The following is a 19,567-nucleotide window of genomic DNA, read 5'->3' as shown; positions in this document are numbered from 1 at the left end:
GCGACCTGTAGTATCGACACCGAAACAACCCGGTCCGTGGCCAAGCGTGAAAAAAAAAGAAAACACACACATACGCACACATGCACACACCCGCGCGCGCGCCGAGTCGGTTACAAATATATTATAGTAGATCGAACCTCACCTTAAAGGGAAACGGCCCTTCCCCGTCTCCGAGCGACAACCCGTTACGTTTTTCTCTCGTCCCTTATCGAGTGCACCGGGCTCACGTACTCCCACGATCACCGAAAGATGATTTTCGCATCGTTGGTGACGGTCGATCGAACTCGGCCAGGTTTCGTGGTCCCGGTGTACGGCTGAAAGGACAAGAGTAATAGCCAGCGAGATTGCAACCTTATCGCTACGAAGACGGAACAGTCTATCTGGCCAACGAATACAGGCTGGTAACGGATCGAACGGATAGTAGCCAGAGCGCGCAGAGGCGGCGCGTGCGCGCCTCGTCCCTGAATCGCGTCGAACCAATGAAACTCTCCCTGTTACGTTGCCCCACCGACGGGGGAGTGTAGAACATTCCAATATATTTCGGGTAATTTCCAGTCAGGGATGCGATCAGAGAAAAATTCGTCGCGAGAGAGGGTCTGAGCGTCGAGGACACGGTGCGAGAGATTGAGTTCGTTCTCGGTCCAAGTCGTACGCAACGGTACGAGACGCGGGACGCGATCGGTCACGGGGGTTAGAAGGGTAGAAGGGAGAGAAAAAAAAAAAAGAAGCGCCGTATGAATCGGTGTAATCCGGGCGGGGTGGTAGCAAACGGTGGCTCAACACGGGCTGCCATCTGGCGACGGTCGCTTTAAGCTCGAGCCACCACTGCTTCCCCCGTGAAGTACATAGCCGAAACGAGACGTTCGGCACCGAAACGACATCGGCGCGAGCCTTTTTCGAGGAATCGAGGCGATCCCGCACGCGTCACGAGACACGCGTTCCCGCTTCCGCGTGTTGGTGTTAACCCTGATCGTGTGCAGTTCGTTAGCGGTGTCGCGAGAGTGTGTTCCCGGCCGGAATCTCGCGCGAAAAGAAGAACGCGGTGAGAGAAGAGAGAAAAAAAAAGGAAGAGGAAGAAGAATCGAAGAGTACACGGTTCACGCGGAGGAGCGTCGAGGAACGAGGGACGACGACGAGAACGACGACGACGAGGAGGACGACGAGAACGACGACGAAAGAGTGACGCGCAGCAGGCCACGAGGCCGTACGGTGGATACGACTCGGTGACCCGAGGACCGCTCGAGGTTTCGCGACACGAACACGGGGTGATCCATGGCCGACATTCCGTCGTCGAGCGCGATCGAGCCCCGCACGGGCGTGTGATCGTACGCGAGTGGTTGCGGATATACCGTGATAGGACCGTAGGTGGATCCCTGTGCGGTTCGAGTCGGGTCCGTGGGAAAAAGAAACGAACGATGATCGATGCCGTGGGTGTACCGTTGGAGCGCGCGACGATACCTCGTAACAACGATACGATTCGCGATCGCCCGGAGCTCGGGAAAAGGTGTTTGGTCGATGACTGAACTTCGCCCGGATTTCGCGGCTAGTACTCGTTCCATCTTTCTCCGTCTAACGCGCGCGTACGTCGCGTTAACCAGCTCGGTATCGCGTCCGGTGCGTCCGGGTGCTGCATCGTCGACGAATGTCGGCCACCACCCGCGGGACGTAAGTTTCGCCGCGAGTGAACCGATCGTACGAGGAGGGGGGCTGGGGGGTGGTGGTGGTGGTGTTGGTAGTTAAAGGGTAAAAAAACGTCGCGTGGATAATGCGAAGGAAAACACCACCGTCGTGGTGGAAGACGCTCGTCCAGCCGGTGCATCGAATGTTACGTTGCGTTGGCACGACACCGTGTTGAACGACGAAGGGAATATCGACCGAAGGCCGCGGCGGCTACCGAATTAGTCGTGGCGAAGGTCGCGGATGAACGCGTGCATTTCGGCCCCGTTCGAGCCCGAACGATCTCACGCCTCGTGGATTATCGACGTTCGTTCCGTTCTCGAGTGGCCACGTCGAACCTGGCCCACCCCCTACGAAACGTTTCGCGAGTGTCGCGCCGGCCGGGAGGGAGGAGGGAGGCTAACCTCGAAAAGAGAACGGTGTACCGTGGGTCGAGCCGCGCGAGAAAACGACCCTACCACGTTTCGTCACGGACAGAGGACCGTCGACGTACGTGTACCACGGTCGTCAGCTCGCTCGTGAACATCGACGAAAGTCGCGACGCCCGGATCGACCGAGAGGAACGTTGAAACCGAGAGTGCGAACCGGACTCCCCCGGAGAAACAGTTCTCCGAACGAGACCCACTGACCTATCGACTCGACGCCACGGCTTCTGCACACCGCGCACCCCCTCGCGCGCGTCACTCCCTCTTCCCTTACGCGCTTACTTTTTTCCGACGCGAACACCTCGACGTTGAATCGTGCGAGCTAAATCGGTTCGTCGCGGAGGAGGACACCGACCGTTCGAGGAAGTGTGCGTTGCGCGCCGTTTGCGGGCAGGAGAGGGCGACGTGGCTGCGCGTACGAACGCCCCGCTGAATCGAAGAGAGTCGTTCTTTGAACGAGACCCACTGACCTATCGACTCGCCGCTCCGCACCAAACCCCTTCCCCCTCCCCGACACCTGCCGACCGTCTTTCTCGTTGCTCAACGCCACCCTCCTGCCCTCCTGCCTTTCTCCAACCCCCGTGTTTGCGTCCGGCGTGTCGCGTCCGGGGACGTTCGTGATTATTCCGTTTCGTGCGGCTCCCCTTCAAGGGGTAACGCACCAAGGGGGTCGATATCGAAACAACACGGAACGAACGAGTGCCCGAGTATCCGAATCGGCCGAGTCGTGCTATTTGTACACATACACCTTCCCCGAGATCCCTCCCTACCCCTCTCCTGCGTCGTCAATCTCGAGGATTTTCTACTTCCGTTTTTTTAAACGTTTTCATCACCGAATCGGTGTATCGGTGTTCAGGGTATCTCTCGTTCCCCGTCGACGTCACCGTTCGTGGAATCGCTTTACGGTGAGGATCGAGAACACAACGAGTGCCTAAAATTTCATGCCTTCTCGACGATACGCGCTCGGTGTCGTACCCGTTGCGAGTTTCTCGTTCGATTACACGGTGGACCGCGAGCCTACCCTCTTTCTCTTCCCTGTCGCTGCGAAGAGCCACGAAGAAGAAATCACGATCTCGCGTACGGAGCGAAGCGACGAAAGAACCAGTGCCTCGGATTTATCAGCGACGGAGAAACGAGATCGTCGCGAAAACGTTCCCTACGTTCGCGATTTTCTCGCCTGTTTGCCTCGTCGCGTGTCCTCTCGGTTGCGTCCGAGTTCGTCCGGGTTCCCTCTCTGTTTTTAAAGGGGACCGAGGATAGATCGAAAGGGACGCGTTCGCAAGGAGTTGACCGATCGTCATCTCGCGAAATCGTAAGATTCAGGGTAAACGGTGTCCTTTTTTTTTCCTTTCGGGAATCTCTGTCGAACGTTCTACGTGGTATACGCTTTACGGGGATACGAAAGTTCCGTGAACGATCGTGGACAACTGACGCGCGTCGAAACACGCGCGCCAAGGTCAGTTGCAATTGCACGTCGATGGTCCCCGATGCTCGACGCGCTCGTCGCATCGACGGAGCTTGATGCGATCGCGTGGACGCGGGAAGTCAACGTTTGCACACCGTCGCGTTGCCAACCGAATCGTCGAACCCTTAGGGGGTCGACAACGCGATCGATCGAACGTTAGCACAGCAGCCTGCATCGACGGTGCATCTTTAATTCTGCACGCCGGAAGAAATGGAATCCGGATCGCGATCCGAAACCGTCGTAATGCCCGTTGACGTCACAGTGGATCGCGTGGCGACCATCGAGGAATTCTCTCCTTGTAAAAGTGTGACGACGCGCCAGTCCAGGCCATTGACAACGATAACCCGATCGTAGAATACGCCGAAGAGGGTAGTCGTCGTCGTCGTCAGCGATCAGAGAAACGAACGATCGGAAATCGTGGCAAGAACGATCCGAGAATCTTCCAACGTGGAAACTTAAAGATAAAGAGAGAAGTCGATCGTTTGAGAACGTACGGTGTTTCGAGCAATCGAGTTGACGAGGGAAGACACGGCTAGTGCGGTCACGAGTTTACACGCGATTTCGTCACCGTCGTGGTGACGTCGAGTTCGAGTCGTTCGTCGTGTTCACGACGAATCGTCGAGTAAATCGCTCGAGTCGCGCGACGCTCGAGCGTAATGTCGTCGATATAAACTGAAACCGAGCGGTAAAACGTAAACGCGAACAATGGCGGAAAGCGCGGCAAGTCCGGGCTCGGTGCAGGTCGCTGCGAACAGTCCGCAGCAACAGCAACAATCACAACCACCGCAACAACCACAGCAACAACAAACGCAACAGACCCCACAACCGCCGGATATAAGCAGCTCGCAGCTAGCGTCTCCACCAATCACGGGCACAGGTACGAATAGGAAACGATCGAGATCTTCCGGTAGGGTTATATTTAACATCTATTGGTCGTTACAATTAGTTGTTTTTTTTGTACGATTAGCGAAACAGCGGCGTTGCCGGGCGACGGTTGTTTACACCGTAAATTGAGCGGATTTGTTTCTTTTACGTGTCGGGTTGGGATTATTCGAATATTTTTCAAGTACTCGAATCGCTCTGAACGAACCTCAAATAGTCGTCTATTCGAATATTCGTGTATTCGAATATTCGAGCAATTGTGCGGTACGAAGAAATTCGGAACATTTGAGTATTTGAATTCTGTGAATGTATTTCGAATTTTTGAGTATTAGAATGCTACGAGTTAACTTTGAATACTCGATTCTTCGAATCGTACGAGTAAATTTCGAATATTTGAGTATTCGAATGCCACGAGTAAACTTTGAATACTCGATTCTTCGAATCGTACGAGTAAATTTCGAATATTTGAGTATTCGAATGCCACGAGTAAACTTTGAATACTCGATTCTTCGAATCGTACGAGTAAATTTCGAATATTTGAGTATTCGAATGCTACGAGCGTTCGAGTATTCGAATATTGTAAATAAATTTTAAATATTATCGAACAACGTTACTGGAACAACGATAAGAAAGTATTCATACATTTTCACTGTGTGAATAATACGAATATTGGTAATGTATTTAAGTATTACACCTTGTCAGCAACCGATTATCGGATTACGCATACGAATAAACCGTTGCGGTGAGCGAAACCAACGATTCTTACAGGCTGATCCATAATCTTGATGGATACCAACGTATGTAATTACATTTACATGTAAATGTATACAAATACGGTGGTTCGTTTCCGTGATTTGTCTCACACGCGATTGAGCACGTTATCGCGTGCGATGGTTTGAAGCTACTTGCATCTAAAAAATATGGTTATGTGTATTCAAGGAACTTGTTTTATTATCTGTATCGCATTATTCGAATACTACTATTATCTAGATACTTTATTAGTGCACAAAATATTTATAATACCTAGGTACATTATCGGTGCACGAAGAATTCGAGTATTCAGATACTTTATCAATACACGAAGAATTCAAATATTCAGATACTTTATCAATTTACGAAAAATTCAAATGTCCAGATACTCAATCGGTGCACTAATCATTCAATTATCCGAGTAATATACGAATACTGAATCACTTGTTCGAACGGTATTCCAATACTAGTGTATTCATTCGAACAGATTCGAATACCAGAGTATTCATTCGAACAGATTCGAATTCTAGAGTATTCAATCGAACAGATTCGAATTCTAGAGTATTCATTCGAACAGATTCGAATACTGGAGTATTTGTTCGAACAGATTCAAATACTAGACTGTTTGTTCGAACAGATTCGAATACTAGAGTATTCATTCGAACAGATTCGAATACTAGAATATTCCTTCGAACAGATTCGAATACTAGAATATTCCTTCGAACAGATTCGAATTTTAGAGTATTCAGTCGAACAGATTCGAATACTAGAGTGTTCGTTCGAACAGATTCGAATACCAGAGTATTAATTCGAACAGATTCGAATACTGGAGTGTTTGTTTGAACAGATTCGAATACTAGAATATTCATTCGAACAGATTCGAATACTAGAATATTCCTTCGAACAGATTCGAATTTTAGAGTATTCAGTCGAACAGATTCGAATACTAGAGTGTTCGTTCGAACATATTCGAATACCAGAGTATTAATTCGAACAGATTCGAATACCAGAGTATCCATTCGAACAGATATTCGAATACTGGAGTACCAGTTCGAAAACTATCCGAATATTGGAGTACTAGTACAAAAAGTATTCGTATACTCACGAGTTCGAGTAGTATTCGAATTCTATTCGCCGATTATTCGAATCGCCGAGGTTTTCGAACGTTCGAGCGCAGAAAAATTCGTCGAGTGGTCTCAGCCCTGGCCTCCGGTGAATCGTTAGCGAGAATTCGGTGGAGGAGAAAGGCTCGGCGAACTTAGAAACTCCGACTGACTCGGTGAACGAAAGACGACGGTCGAGGTCGTCTTTTCTCTTTTCGCGTGTAAAACCAGCCCGCGTTTGTGTAACGAAGGGCCGTTACATCGCGCATCTCGCGCTAAAATGGATCAATGTCGGACGCGTTTTGTGTTCCCGGGGGTTGCTTCGGGATACCGCGTCACCTTTTAATTAACGAAATTAATTCCGGCTCGGTTGATTGGTCGCGGGGTAATTGATTTTGACGAACGGGGAGATACCGTTCGATGGAGCAGCTTCTGGATATTCCATCCTATGTAATATTTTATCACAGGCACACAGTTACGCAAATATTTAATTGTTTCGAATTGCCGCACACTGGTATCGAGTCGAGAGGGATATATAATTTTCTAGTTCACGTCTAGCTTGGAATAAAAATACTTTTGCAACAAAAATCGAGCTATTTCTATCAAATAAATTACCGGAGATTAAATCCTATTTCAATTTTCAACCGTATTTTTACGTACACATATCTTAATATTTCGTTACGTTGAAACTGGATACACGAGCCAGTTTACGTGAAAGTGATTTAAGTCCAGTTTTAAACGAAAACTAGTTTTGCACGCGAACCGATACGAACTATTTATTTTTAAATATTTGTATTTATAAGTTAAGATCGTTGAATATTGCTAAGAAATACCAGGCAGGGGTTTAAACGTTAAATTGATTTTACTTTGTCAGTCCATCATTGATGGACAAAATATTATTTTATTTCGATAATGCTTATAAAAATTCTTACGTACTAAATTCTAATTCTAAATCTTCAAGTTTACGGACAACCTAATGTAAATCTCTATTTACCAATCTTCTCGAATCGTTGGAGATTCAATCGTTTTGATATGTTCGATCTTGATCGGATAGTTCAAAGATCGAATTGTTGAAGAAAGAAAGAAAAAAACGGTTTGTACATCGGTATTAACATAATGCAAACAGTTTTACGTTATCCGGCAACGAACGAAGAGCCGTGTCGGTCTTTCACTCGCATAACCGATGCTGCTCACGCAACGGAGCCACTCCTCGCGGAATCAGGAACGTTCAGAATCCACTATTACCATATCGATCGCCACGGTCGGCGCCAAAACGTTCGACGAACGGTCCCCAGCACCTATGATTAGCGACAGGATTGATACGATTACATATTAACGATACTCAACCAAGTACTTAATACTGTATGTCGAAAGCTACTCGATATGAATTCTCGTCACCGATACTTTTCCATTGAATACGCACTCTTAGGTAGATCGAAGTCTTAGGTACGCGATACAATCACGGAGCATGCATAGATATTGTCGTAATTATACTACACATTGTTAAGTATTTTTACATTAATGTAAAATTTAATTTTTTGTATTTTACACCGAATCCAGAGATACTTAAACACACCATTGCGATGTCTACTCTTCGTCGTTTAACGAACCGTAGTATTTTTGTCATATTCTCTAACATTTTCACTATAAGAATCCATGAATAGGTAGGTGATAAATGAGTACCAGTAAATATATAAATTTCTGTGTAGACTGCAATTAATAATTATCACCGAGTTGTGCCAATTTTAGCTAGTAACGCGTTACAGAAATTTTGTTATATCGTTACAAGCTACTCGTAACAGTCTGTTCTCTTTCGTTGATATTATTTTTTTTTTAATGCGGGAAATCATTGTAACTCTTGAAATACTCATTTTTAATAGTTGTTTTTCGAGGAATATAACGTACAACGCGTAACGAGATCCCCTCTCTGTCATTAATCTTTAACGCGACGGCTCGTCCCGAAGCTAATGTCTCGTTATAAAAAATTATTACTGTTCTAATTGATAAATATTTGCACGTGTATCAATATGGTTCGACACTGCATCGTCCGGTACCGATATCACCGATACTGCATTGGTTCAATCGCTATCGTTCGTGCTACTAAATGCATTTCTGTCCTAATTGTTGCACTTCGATGCATTCGTGTATGCACCAAGACGGTGCAACGCAACATCGACGATTCGTGGCTCAATCTTTCCAGAGTCAATGTCTCATTGTTATAAAAAATTGCCACCCAATAGACTTCTGTTCCATTTTCGTATATTTCAATCTTCTCAGAGCTGATGTGTCATCGTTATTAAAAATCGGTACCAAGTACACCACTGTTCCAATTGCTACACATTCGCGTATGCAACGAGCAATTCAACGTAACGTCGACTCGTAGCTCAATCTTTCTAGATTTAATATTTCATCCTTAAACAAAGACTTAAATCCTTAAAATTACTAACAAATAAATTACCATTCGAATTGTTACACATTCGCGTATACATCACGACTATTTGTGGTTCAATCTTTCCAAAGTCAATGTCTCACTGTCGTAAAAAATTGCTACCGAATAAATTACCGTTCAAATTGCTACAAATTCGTACATGCGTCAAAACGGTTCCGTGCAACGTCGACGATTGATGACTCGATCTTTCCGGAGTTGATATTTCATTCTTACAAAAAGATCACTGTCAAATAAATTAGTTGTTCCAATTGCTACATATTCGCGTATGTGCTAAGCCAGTTCGACGCAATGCCGTCGACTCGATCTTTCCAAAGTCGATATTTCATTTCTACGAAAAAATCACTAAGAAAATAAATTACTCTGTTTCGACCGATCCACGCTCATCATCTCCCATCGCTACTTCCATCGCTACTGCACATCGATGCATTCTCGCTCAATCTTTCCAAAAATAATCTTATCCTTATAAAAAAATTACTATTCCAATTGTTACACATTCGTACATGCGTTAAAACTCAATGTTGGATAAAATGTCAACGATTCATGACTCGATCCTTCCAGAGTCGATATTTCATTCCAACGAAAAAATCACTAAGAAAATAAATTACTCTGTTTCGACCGATCCACGCTCATCATCTCCCATTGCTACTGCACATCGATGCATACCCGCTCAATCTTTCCAAAAATAGTCTCATCCTTATAAAAAAATTGCTACCAAATAAATTACTATTCCAATTGCTACACATTCGTCCATGTGTCAAAACTCAATGTTCGATACAACGCTGTCAATTCGTGACTCGATCTTTCCAGAGTCGATATTTCATTCAAACGAAAAAACCTCTAGAAAATAAATTTCTCCGTTTCAATCCCTCCACGCTACTCATCTCCCATCGCTACTTGCATCGCTACCCACGCTCTTGCGCGCTACCAAATGCACTCCCGTTCTAATTAGATATCGACGCTGGTATCCAGCTCCGGTACCGATAGCATCGATAGGTTAGTCCCGTGGCTGGTCGCGATCGTCCGCGCTCTCTCTTGTCCCGGGTCGAAAGCGTCGCTGGTCGGTCTCGTAGCGCGTCACGTCGGCCCCGAACGGGCCCCGAGACGGACAAGAAGACCGATCGGTACGCGAACGATCGTCTCCGTCCGGCACGAGCGTGGCCCCTACCGCGGTGGTAGGGGCCGTAAATCAAAGTTGAGTTAGCGACCGAGCGACGGTGCCGACCTCGACCGTCTCTCCCCGTAGCCGGTCGGCGGGTCGCTCGCATCGCGTAATGAAGGACCATTACTTACTCCTCGCGAGTTGTAACAGCGCGACGGAGCGGCCCGATACGCCGCCGCTTTTCGTGCACGCTTCTCATCCCACGGCGGAGAGAAAGGGGCAGAGAATGCGCGTCGTCGAGAAGAGGAGAAAGAAAGGAAGACAGATAGAGAGAGAAAAAGAGAAAGAGAGACAAAGAGAGTAAGAGAGACAGAGATAGAGAGAGAGTCGCGTTAGCGGATCTGTCGGTCGAGTAACGGAACGCTTTCGAGTACCGCTAGCACCGGCTCTGACGCGGTTACCGGACACCGTTACTTCGGTGATCCGCGAGTACCCACCACGTGCTGTCTCACCGTTCTCTTTGAAGCACGCGGCGCGGCGGCGGCGGCGGCGGCGGCAGCGGCGGCAGCGGCGGCAGCGGCGGCAGCGGCGGCGGCGGTGGCGGCAGCAGCGTTCGGTTGGAAGGATAACGCTTCGCCCACGGGGACGCGGAGCAGAGCGGAGCTGAGCGGCGCGGAGCGGCGCGAATTCGACGAACCGTGGAAAAATAGCGATCCCAGGTTTGCCCGCGAACGATTCATCGGCGTCACCTTCCCCGCGTCACACCGTCGAGTTCCGTTTACATTAACTCCGATCTTCCACGGCCCACCGATAACAACCTCCCGTGTTTCGTCCACGGTGCGCAGACGCAACGGTGAATCGTAAGCGGAATCGTAAACGGAATCGTACGCGGAATCGCGGGGTAAAGGTGTTTCCACGGTGGTCGGGATCCGTCGGAGATTTGAATGCTTGGATTCGAACCTGGAGCCCACGAGTTGCGAATCATGATTTCGACGATGCTTTTCGGCGATTGTCGATTATGGATTCGATTTGCAAAGATGGTTGATGGTTAGTTCGAGTGGAGTTAGTTAGTTACTCCTTGGGTTGAGTTTATTTGGGACAAGGAATGTTTATGGGAAAATTTTGATAATTGTACGTTTTGTTGTATTTTGACGATGCTTTTGGGCGTTTGTCGATTGCAGGTTCGATTGGCAAAGATGAATTATGGTTGATAGTTGGTTAGTTCGAGTGGAGGTACTCCTTGGGTTGAGTTTCTTTGAGACAAGGAATGTTTATGGAGAAATTTTGATAATTGTACGTTTTGTTGTATTTTGACGATGGTTTTGGCGATTGTCGATTATGGGTTCGATTGGCAAAGATGGATTATGCTTGATGGTTAGTTCGAGTAGAGGTACTCCTTGGGTTGAGTTTATTTGGGACAAGGAACGTTTGTAGAGAAATTTTGATAATTGTACGTTTTGTTAAATTTCGACGATGGTTTTGGGCAATTGTCGATTACGAGTTCGATTGGCAAAGATGGATTATGGTTGATGATTGGTTAGTTCGAGTGGAGGTACTCCTTGGGTTGAATTTATTTGGGACAATTTTGATAATTGTACGTTTTTGTAGTATTTTTAGAGTCGATGGTAGTTTTAGACTGAGTGGAGATACTCTTTAGGTCGGAGATAGTTTGTTTGAGATGGATAGTTGTTATTGATAGACGCTGAGAGATAATTGTAAGTTTTCATTGTAGATTTAGGTAATATTAAGAAAGTAGGAGTTTCTTCGACGATAGTTTTCTACTTCCAATGGAGACGTTTCGTATCTAATATAGTTTATTTACGTCTATCCGTGGAATATTCGATTTACGGACGATACGATTTACGGAAGGTTTGGAATAAAAATACTACCGCTATTTTTGGATGAAATTAGTAGGTCGAGAGACAAATATAATGTACGAATTCGTGATATTTAATTCGATGCTTCTAAAGAGGTCGCTTTAAGCGGTGGTTTTAAAATGGCACCGTATCGGGTATTCAAGACTTGAATTTATTCATTCTTTGTTAATCGATCGGAATTCAATGTTTGCTAATTTATATTTCTTATTTCGATCGAATATTCCGTTGTTTTTATCTTCCCGGGGGGAGATTGCTATTTACAGCGACCACGAAGCTGTTCGATCGTGGAGATGCACATTCTATTTGTTCTTTTAACGGTAACCGATAGCTTTTATAAGTCTGAGCATCTTTTCTATTATTTTCATAATTATACCTCTCGATGTCTGTGTTTCGTTTTATCGTTTTTGGACGTCAGAATTCTATACTCGTCTTCGAACTTTTTAACGGACGAATGCATTCACGAGGCTCCACGTTTAATTCCGTATTAAACTTTTTAATAGCGCGATTTACAAATACTCGGTCGATACATCCAGCATTTAATATGGTTACCTAACGATAAATAAAGCTTATGGGCAAATGCTGAGCGGTGATTAATTTTTGATTGTTGTATTTCTAAATTCTAATAATAAAGAAGGAATCTGAAATTTATCTTACATTTAAGAATAATAAAAATTCCCGATTACTGATGATAAAATCGTCGTAAGATTAATTAACGTTATGAATCAATATCAGCTTGAACTTTTGTATATTTCAATAAAAAATAATTTGTTCCTGAAAATGGCGAGGAGGTCTCGAACCTGTTGTCTATTTAAGATTATTACGATAAAATGCAATAGACCATTGTGGCACAAAAATTGTGGTTTACGAGTTACGAGTTTTTATAAATTTCCAACATAGAAAATATAATTTAGAATTGTCAAAGAACAGTAGAGCTTTCCAAATATTTTATAGGTATTCGAATGCTACGAATAAACTTTGAATATTCGAGTACCACTATTCAAATATTTGCGAATTCGTGAACCGTTACTCGAATATTAAATGAAAAGTATCAGAAATATTCGAATAGTATCGATAGTGATAACATTATTAGAAAAATTCGAACGCTACGAATAAACTTTGAATATTTGAGTATCACTATTCAAATATTTGCCAAGATTAAAGTATCAGAAATATTCGAATAGTATTGGTACCGATAACACTATTCGAAAAATTCGAAAGCTACGAATAAACTTTGAATATCTGAGTACCATTATTCGAATATTTGCCAAGATTAAAGTATCAGAAATATTCGAATAGTATCGGTACCGATAACACTATTAGAAACATTCAAAAGTTACGAACAAACTTCGAATATTCGAGCACCATTACAGATAAGCGTTATTCAAATATTAGCCAATTCGTATACAGTTACTCGAACATTAAATGAAAAATATTAAAAACACTCGAATAGTATCGGTACCGGTACCAACGTTCCAGAAACTCGACACTCGAACATTGTTCGCCAATTCCAGAAACTCGACACTCGAACATTGTTCGCCAATTCCAGAAACTCGACACTCGAACATTGTTCGCCAATTCCAGAAACTCGACACTCGAACATTGTTCGCCAATTCCAGAAACTCGACACTCGAACATTGTTCGCCAACAATTCGAATATCACCAACGAGTACGAATATCGTCGAAAAAATTCGACAAGTAACCCCCTCCCCCCCAACCCCAGCTACCAGGACGGGATAAAGAATTGTTCAATATTCACGAACAAGCGAATCCGCGAGCGTACCGGTAGCGCATAATAATTCGCTCGAGGAGCCAGGGAACGTCATCGGAATTATAAAACTAATCTCGGACGAGAAACGTGAAAGAGAACAACGGCGTGGATACGTGGTCGATTGATCCGCGGTCCGATGACGGAAAGCCTCGACGAAATTGCAACGAAAGGGATTTAAACTCGAACCGAGAAATTTCTAAAGCGTGGCTACGAACAGCGACCGCACGAATGTGCAAGATTAAAAATAGTTCACCGATGATTATCCACCCGGGGTCGATTCTCGACTACCGACACGAAATATTACTTAACAGTATTCCCGTGACGCGTCGACAGACCTCTTATCGTAATACGTTCGTCGGTTCGCGAATATATATATATATACATATATATTCGTAACCCCCGTCGGAGATAATGGGAACCGGTTACAGGTAACAGAAGGGGTGGGGCGGGAAGCAGGTGCTGGAATCACAGTTAACCGCGCGATTTTTCAGCCGCTTATTATTGGGACGTTACGACGTTCGCGATGTCGGCGAAGCTTTCGCGCGTTAAAAGCGCCGTTTTAATCGCTCCGTCCGGGACCGAGGTGCACCGCCAAGACCACGACCACGACGACGAAGACGACGACGACGACGATGGTGGTGGTGGCGTCGTCGTCGTGCGCGCGTATTACGCGTAACGGAAAAAGGAAGCCTTCGAATGGCTCACGCGAACCCATCCTCACGGGTACCATCTCCAACGGGTCTAGAGGTTAGGAGGCCAGGCACTTTGCCATTTCACCGTGAGCGTGTCCGGTGCTATGGGAACATTTACGAGGCAATATTTGAGCAATAGTGTTCCATCGACCACCCTTCGACGAATTAGACGGAAACGACCGCCTTTGGAAAATAATATTTACTCGACACCGAAAACCACGAGAACCTCTACGCGAGCTTCAGCGCGTGCGCGAACGCGAACGTCTTGTTAGCGAGCTGTACCGTTGTTTCAACGACCGTTCTCGCTCATTGATTTTTACGCGCTTGCATTCCGTGATTACGCGCGTTTCGACCCATGGATTTTAAGAATTCCCCCCCGTCTTGGTCTACGCGATAATTATTATTGTATTCGAAAGCGTGGCTGCTACGACAAAAGCGCGGGAGAATTTTCCATCGCTTTGGAGCTACACGGTTTGTTCGACCGGAGGGGAAAGAGAAAAATAATTTGTCGAGAATACTCTCGTATCCACGGAAACCCGAGGCAGTGGAATATTTTTTTTTTTTCTTTTACCCCCCTCCGTGGGAAAATTTCCTCGTTTTTATTTCCGGATGGAAATTTGTCGCGAAACGTTCAGCGAGTCTCGATTCAATTATTTCCAGATGAAAATCAACAAAGGTTACGAGGTCGACGATTTTCTCGTCTTATCGTTCGTGATCGCGATCGGTCGCCTCGATAACGCGCCATCCGGATATCGTTTGTACGAGCAATCGAGCATCGTTTGTTTCCAGCAGCAATTATATCGGTGTTCGTTGCTATCGCGCGATCGTTGTCACGGAAATTTGGAAGGACCTCTTTCAGAGAGGATACTCCTCTTTCGGGCGGTTTTGGGTTTATTGGGCGCGGTTATGCTCGTTCGACCACTCGTCGAGAGCAGAAGAGAAACGTACCGAAGAGTACCGTGATGTAAGAACACTTTTAGACTCCACCTGTGGACTGTGTTTCATTATTCCTGGCTCGGTACCGCCGCGGCCCGATAGATGACACTTTTTACAGGCGCTTACAATTAGTCGCGTTTAAGAGAACGGGTTATATTACGACCAATAGGATTTCCATTCGTTCCGGGACAATTCCTTTAGGTTGTCGATAATACGTGTATGGAATGTATTATCACATATCACGAACAAAGATGATGTTGTTCCAGAGTACAATATTAAAAGAATTTAGATACAAATTATCGCGATCGTGTTAAAATTCTTTTTGTTACAATTTTGTTGTAAACAGTACTCATTTTCATGAGTGAAAATATATGCAAACCGACTGACCCGTTGAACGTGCAAATAGAATTTTTTAAATTCATCAACGATTGATTTGATCAATTTTTATTTTATATTTACTGGCTATGTATTATGGTTATTTAAATGACTCGAAACACACCGGTCGAAAGGTTATTAAACTATTGAAAATTAATATAAAAATTGATATGGAAATTAAACTATTGAAAATTAATATAAAAATTAATATGAAAATTAAACTATTGAAAATTATTAAACTAAAATATTGAAAATAGTTTCTTTAAGATTAATTATTAGACGTTACGTATTTATTACATCGATAGTACTGTATATTATTTTTTGATTCCTTCGAATTTCGCATTAAACTCGAAATATACCGGTCAGCTATTTTCTTCAACCTTTGTGATTTGTTTTTCCCAAAATGAAAAATTGTTCATCTTTTCGAAACGGTGAATCACGTTTCTCGAAGATTCTAAACAGCGAAGAAAGAATATACCGACTTGTAGTGTCTCCGCGCTTAAAACCTCGCCGTTCCAAAGATTGAATTTAGCATCAATTTGTACCGTTTAGCGTAATTATCGCGCGGACGATAAACGTGTCCGCGAAACGGTTCCCGAAATGGGGATGAAAAAAAAATTTCAAAGATACGGGCCCTTGCAAATTTTCGTAATTCGTCGCGTACACGCGTTTTTATTGTTACGCGAAAATACAATGCGCGGAGCCGTACAAGGGCGCGAATAAACTAACGTAAAAATTAACACGACCACAAACTGGTCCTCGCTCTTCGCGAAATATTAAATTCCTTTTCGTTAACGAATATTACAACTGCCATGCATTCGCACGTGAACAGCTGCGATCGATATCGAAAGACAAATTTTTTAACTTACATACTATTTAAAATTCTACTTTTACATGCATAGTGTTTCGAAAAAAAACGAGAAATGTATTTTATAATTTTAAGAGCAACAATTTCCAACAATTGTAAAATTTGGTACTAGAACCAGGTACTTTCATTCCTGGATGAAAATATTTAAAGTTCATGGAGATATCTTACTTCTTCATATATTAAGAAATTGATTAAAAAGTAAATAGAACAGTACTGTTTTTAATGGATCTTTTACACAAATTTTGCAGCATCCTCATCGGAAGGTTTTCAACGCTGTGCAATGTTTCGAAAATTCTAGATGCACAACTATTTGGGTGATCGATCGACATTTTCGTTGTCGAAATTGAGTAGAGGGGTTCGAATTCAAAATTTCGCTGGGAGGTATCCATCGAAAAAAGAAATCTATCGGTACGATGTCCTTTCGGGCCAAAGTGTAAACAGGTCTGATACACGAAAGTGCACTCTGCTTCGATAGAATTCCCTCTCCCTTCGGCGGCTTCCATCTGTTTACGTCTACTTACTAAACTAGGCTTGAATTGCTCAACGAGCTCCTTACCCGGTCGTTTGATACGTCCCGGAGGGAATCGCGAGATGTTACGAACCGGCCCTCGAAATAAAGCGTAGTGGAAATGTTTGCTCATCGTCTGACGTCAGAGGGAAGTTTCGGCTCGAATTCGAGCCGTTCACGTTGAAAGCTTCGGTTCGGATTTTTCTTCTCTCCGCTCGTAAGATAACATTATCGTCGAGTTAACTTTATTCGATTTTACGGAATCTCCTTTCGCTAACTTCTTATCCACCCGATGAGAGAGTTAAGTAATTATGTAGCCTGCTGAAAGTATTCGGGGAATCTCGTGCCCGGAGAACCAAGCAAGAGCAAAACACAGAGTCCACTCTCATGGAACTTTTGTAAAACGTTCGTGTGTAAATCAACATTCGCGAAATTAAATCAACGTTCACTTTGGGCTGCTCTGGACACGAGATAAATAATCGGAACAATTTCTTTCGCATCGATACAGATCCGTTTATCACTATCTCGACGTTCAATATTTTTTTCACGCGGATCTTTTTCAAAGACGAATCCAATACCAACAGAACCAAACAATAGGTTACGAGCTCGTCGTACAGCTTTGGCTTTGGTTTTCGAAATGTTATTTGTCTCGTTTCAATACGCGATCCGAGTCACGAGTTCGTATTTCCACTCGTCTATTTTCAGAACGGAGCGTACACCTTCGGTACATTATTATAGATTCTGGTAACGAGTTTCTGAAATTATTTAAGGTATTCGTAATAGCTCGGTTACAACTCCGTGGAAAAGTGTATCGATCGTTACGAATCTCTTCGAAATTAATTGCAACGTCGAGCCGGCCGAAGAGGTCGGAATTCAAGCGTGCGTGTCTAAAAATTCACATCGTCGATGTGGCAGCGGTGAGACCGTGCAGCGTGTTAATTTTGTCGTGCGCTTTAGCACGATGTAATAGATGCCAGAGGCTGATAAACGAACAAACATCGACGGAATATATAACGTACAGTTGCTCGGTGTATCGGACACAAGCGGTTAATGGCAAAGTGCCTGACCTCGTAACCCTCAGACCCAGCAGATGTACTCGTATGATTAATGCCTGGACACGTTACTTTGGAATCCCCCTTTATTGTGGAAAAAAAAAAACGGTGCATAAGAAACAGGTGTGCGACGTAATCGTAGCGTAATCTCGCGACGCATTAATCAACGTGGAACAATTCTATTCTCCGTGCCAACATTGCTGTCCCGACAAAAAATAACAAACACTCGAATCGATGGAAATTAATTGGATCGCGATGTAATGTACGAAACGTTCTCCTTTCGAAATAAAAACATTACGGTCATTGACAAAGTGATTCGAGTGATCGGAATATTCACCGTTGGAGCACTTCGAGTCCGAGTTTGTCCTTCTACACTCTACCGAATCGAACAAAACCTCGAAAGATGGTTTTCTATATTGGTTCCTTCTTTGATAAAAATTCTCCAAATTGTAACAGAATGTATAATAGGTTATTCAATTGGTTATAAAAAGGATATTATTTCGAAAAATGTAATTTTGATTCAACGAACTTGTACGAGTGTAATTATAATAATTTTCTCGATTCGTGGGTATTGTATTTGAAGAAGATCGTCGTAAAAGATCTTGTCGTCGAGATGGTGATAAATAATTTCGAGAAAACATTGATTTAATTTCGTGAATTTTGATCCACTATGGGAACGTTTTACGAAAGAAAATGAATTACATTCTCCTCGAGAACTTCCAGACGGGTGGGTAAAAAAAATCATAAAAGTATATCGAGAATGTCCTGACACCTGTCCGTCAAGTTGGTTACATCTACCCGATCTCTTATTGTATCATTTTCGTTCGCCCTAAACGAAACGCGAGATACAAGGCGTGGATGGAGGGATTATCAAAGGAGCGTGGAACCCGCGACGATCGAATTCACGATCGCGTTTCCGCGCGAGATTCGTCCGGTTAACAGGTTCCGTGCAACCTATTTACAAACTTCATCCTAACGTACCTTTGTAACTGTAAACGAACATCTAACGTTCAAAATTAAATTTATCGCTTCGTCGTCTAACGCGTGGACTTAAACTCTACACTCTTTTCTAACACTCTTCCCTCTCTCGCGTCGATTCCGAGTTACTTGCTCTCAACGAATAAATACATTTATTTTTAATTCATTCTTGATCTACCGAGACAAAAGCGACTTAGAATGATCTATTGAGCGAGAAACGACGACTAGACAGTATCTCCTCGGTAAACGTGTCTCCTTTGCGCTAAGAGCTCGCCCCGGTTCCGAGTCACTTGCACTCAACGAATAAATACATTTATTTTCAATTTACTTTTGGTCTGCCGAGACAAAAGCGGCTTAGAATGATTTATTGAGTGAGAAACGACGACGAGACAGTATCTCCTCGATAAACGTGCCTCCTCTGCGCTAAGAGTTCGCCCCGGTTCCGAGTTACTTGCTCTCAATGAATAAATACATTTATTTTCAATTCACTCTTGATCTACCGAGACAAAAGCAGCTTAGAATGATCTATTGAGTGAGAAACGACGACGAGACAGTATCTCCTCGATAAACGTGTCTCCTCTGCGCTAAGAGCTCGTCTCAGTTCCGAGTTACTTGCACTCAACGAACAAATAGTCTGCTCCTCTGCGAAAAGAAAAGGAAACT

General features: G+C 44.2%; 1 protein-coding gene across 3 annotated transcripts in view; it reads left to right on the top strand.

Annotated features, from left to right (window-relative positions):
• Nucleotides 1–1,751: 1,751 nt before the first annotated feature.
• Nucleotides 1,752–19,567, top strand: part of LOC143152444 (putative nuclear hormone receptor HR3) — a 190,042-nt gene continuing 172,226 nt past the window's right edge. For all 3 annotated transcript variants that reach the window (XR_012993574.1, XM_076322575.1, XM_076322572.1), the window contains exon 1: nt 1,752–4,444. Coding sequence is in view for 2 of the 3 variants with exons in the window: in XM_076322575.1 (XP_076178690.1) it covers nt 4,273–4,444 (172 nt within the window). In the remaining variant the exon portion in view is untranslated. The remainder of the gene's footprint in view (nt 4,445–19,567) is intronic.

The sequence above is a fragment of the Ptiloglossa arizonensis genome, chromosome 10, assembly GCF_051014685.1.
Source record: "Ptiloglossa arizonensis isolate GNS036 chromosome 10, iyPtiAriz1_principal, whole genome shotgun sequence".
Lineage (NCBI taxonomy): Eukaryota > Metazoa > Arthropoda > Insecta > Hymenoptera > Colletidae > Ptiloglossa > Ptiloglossa arizonensis.
This window is presented reverse-complemented; position numbering and strand designations above follow the sequence as displayed.